At 64.0% G+C, this 2,945-nt stretch overlaps 1 protein-coding gene across 1 annotated transcript in view; it reads right to left on the reverse strand.

Moving 5' to 3' along the window:
* The window catches only part of TNNI3 (troponin I3, cardiac type), a 3,442-nt gene extending 667 nt beyond the window's left edge, over positions 1-2,775 (reverse strand). The window contains exons 1-7 of the mRNA XM_025849203.2: positions 2,614-2,775; positions 2,374-2,386; positions 2,142-2,228; positions 1,666-1,707; positions 1,256-1,387; positions 778-867; positions 71-247 (exon numbers count right to left, since the gene is read on the reverse strand). Of these exons, the coding sequence (XP_025704988.1) occupies positions 71-247; positions 778-867; positions 1,256-1,387; positions 1,666-1,707; positions 2,142-2,228; positions 2,374-2,386; positions 2,614-2,624 (552 nt within the window). The 5' untranslated portion in view covers positions 2,625-2,775. The remainder of the gene's footprint in view (positions 1-70; positions 248-777; positions 868-1,255; positions 1,388-1,665; positions 1,708-2,141; positions 2,229-2,373; positions 2,387-2,613) is intronic.
* Between the last annotated feature and the right edge of the window lie 170 nt (positions 2,776-2,945).

The following is a 2,945-nucleotide window of genomic DNA, read 5'->3' on the forward strand; positions in this document are numbered from 1 at the left end:
GCCCCCTAGGACTGTTGCGCCCCCACCCTCTCCTCTGAGCGCCCCCTTCCCTGGCCCCAGCCACACTCACCTTCTCTGTGTCCTCCTTCTTCACCTGCTTGAGGTGGGCCCGCAGGTCTAAGGTCTCCTTAGCCCTGGCGCCCAGCAATGCCTGCATCATGGCATCCGCAGAGATCCTCACCCTCCGCAGGGTGGGCCGCTTAAATTTGCCCCGAAGGTCAAAGATCTTCTGGGTCAGATCTGCGATCTGGGAGCAGCCATAAGAGGAGGTGGAGACCTCCCCACTCCACCTCCTCCAGCCCCATGCTTTCACCCTACATTTCCCTCCTATCTCTCTCCAAGCCTATGGAGGCCTCATCCAGGCTCAGCTCCCACCGCCTTCGGGAAAAATTCCAAGGGCCTCATCCAATAACTCTAAGTCCCCCCCCCCCCCCCATCTGTCCCGTCTCCTCTTTGCAAAACACTGACACATCCCGGTGCAGCTGTGTGCATCCCGCAATTCCCTGAGCCATGCCTGAGCTCACTCATCAACACTCGATGCTCCGGCTACACATTTCCACAGACACATCTTCGCTTTTTCATCTCCTGGCTTTTGCATGCTGTTCCGTCTGCCTGGAACAGCTTTCCCTAACCACTCTACACTCATTCTTCTGCCCCGTCCCTTCCAGCCCCACAGAGCTATCCTGGGTCTCCTGGCGTCTGCAACCACACACAGCTGCAAGGGGACAGGCACCAGACCCTACCCTGAAGAAACCGAGACTGCCCAATACTCCCCACCTCCGTGATGTTCTTGGTGACTTTCGCCTCCACGTCGTATCTCTCTTCATCCACTTTGTCCACGCGGGCGTGGAGTTGTCGGCACAAGTCCTGGTCAAGGAGTGGTGGTATATGTGGTGGGAGGGGGACCCCGAGTCCTGAGTCTGAAGGAGGAGGGGCTGGGGGTCTGGACATCTGGTCCTGGAGGAATAGTTTGAAGCTGGACTCTGGGGCAGCTCGAAGAAAGGGTGCTAGGAGCCAGGAGTCCAGAGAATCTGATGGAACTGGGACTAGAGAAATCAACCTCTGGATTTTGAGACTGTAGGCAGCTGCAGGCCATATTCCTGAACTCCTGAGGGTAACGATTGGGAGACTGGACCCCAAGGTCCCCAGCAGAAGTGGGGCATAGTGACTAGACCCGTGAGTCCCAAGGATGCAAGACCGGACATTAGGAACCTTGGATCCCCAGCTGGGCAGGAGTCCCTCTGAGAGCGGGTACCTGCAGCTCCGCGAAGCCCAGCCCGGCCAGCTCCAGGGGCTGGCACCGCGTGCTCAGAGCGCGCCCCTTCTCTCCGCGCCGCTCCTCCGCCTCCCGCTCCAGCTCTTGCTTCGCAATCTGCAGCATCAGGGTCTGCGGAGGGGAGGCCAAGGGCCGCAGCCCCCCCGGGATAGCGGATGAGGGCCGCGCCGCACCGGGGAAGCCGCCCTGGCCGGGACAGCCCACTCTCTAGTCCCAGGCCCGGTCAGCTGTCCCGCAGAGACACTCCCCCTCAAGGTCGGGTCCACCGTTCCAAAGCGGCTTGCCACAAGCCCCGCCCGCTCGCCACGGAGGCCCCGCCCCCCATGCACCCAACCCCCAAGCTCTGCCCCCTGAGGACACCTAGGAGCCCCCTCCAGGCCCGTCGGCACCTTCAACTGCAGTTTCCTCGAGGCGGAGATCTTGGACTTCTTCTGCCGGGGTGGAATGGAGCAAGGGACAATCAGGGCGGGGAATGGAAGACGGACGGTGCGGGGGCGGGGGGGGGCTCACAGCCACTCCCTCACACCTGGTCCAGCTTTGGGCCTGCCTCCAGCTCCAGCCACGACTCTACGGGAAGCCACGCCCCTCATCCCCATTCACCAATCCTGGCCCCTGACTGGTTAGGCACCGCCCTCTCTACCCTAAGCAGTCGCAGTTCCCACGGGCAACGGAACTCCGCCCATAGGCAGGTCTCACCAATCCGAGCCCTCCCTCTGCAAAACCCCGCCCTTGAAGCGCGGCATCCTCCTAGGCTCCGCCCGCGACCAAAGCCCCGCCCCATCTGAGGCTCTGGCCCCGCCCCCGCCCCTAGGTGCCGCCCACCTCTGTGGACTCGGAACTGAGACCCGCGCAGCCCCGCCCTCACCTTGGCGTGCGGCTCCGTGGCGTACGCGCGGTAGTTGGCCGAGGACCGTCGTCGGATCGGGGTGGGAGCGGGGGGCGGGCACTCCGCCTGGGGTTGGGGGAACGGAGCCGCGTCACCGCCGGGCCCCCCCAGCCCCCCACCACGCGGTGTCCTGGGGTTGCAGACTCCTGCCCCAGGCCCCTTTCTGCTGCGGCCCCCCCGTTGGTCGCCCCCGGCCGGTGCCCCCTCTCACCGCATCGCTGCTCCTGGAGGGAGAGACAGGGAGGGGGGATTAATGAGGGGGCTGTGTCTGTCCAGTCTAAGGGACTCCGGCCCACCAGCTCCCCCATCCTTGGGTCCTAGGGGGTCTGAGTCCCAAACTCTTCCCTCGTGCAGACACCCAGGGATCCCGTCCCCACCGCCCTTCTCAGGCCCTGTGTCCACCTCCCACCGCCTCAGGCCTCGGGAGTCCGAGTTACCCAGCTGCACTCACTCGTCCGCCATGCTGAGACTCAGGCCAGGGTTTGCAGGAGGCAGAGAAAGGGCAAGGGGCGCTTGGAGGGTCAGTGAGGGCACGTCCGGGCTGACCTTGAAGGCCCCTGGGGCTTCGTTCTCCTCCGGGCTGCTCAAACTTGACTGAGGACACTGAGACAAGTGGCGTGGACTGAGACTAAATATACTGCTGTCACCTCCTCCCCCTGCCCAGGATGCGAGATAACTGGGGCGCGTGAGGGATGGGGTGGGCCAGGCAGTGCTCCAGCTGGATCACCCTTCCACCTTGGCGGCCTGGGAACTCAGACCCAGGAGTCCAGGCCCCCAGCCCCC

Source organism: Callorhinus ursinus, unplaced genomic scaffold, assembly GCF_003265705.2.
Source record: "Callorhinus ursinus isolate GAN/ISIS: 27379988/994484 unplaced genomic scaffold, GSC_fseal_2.0 scaffold106, whole genome shotgun sequence".
Taxonomy (NCBI): domain Eukaryota; kingdom Metazoa; phylum Chordata; class Mammalia; order Carnivora; family Otariidae; genus Callorhinus; species Callorhinus ursinus.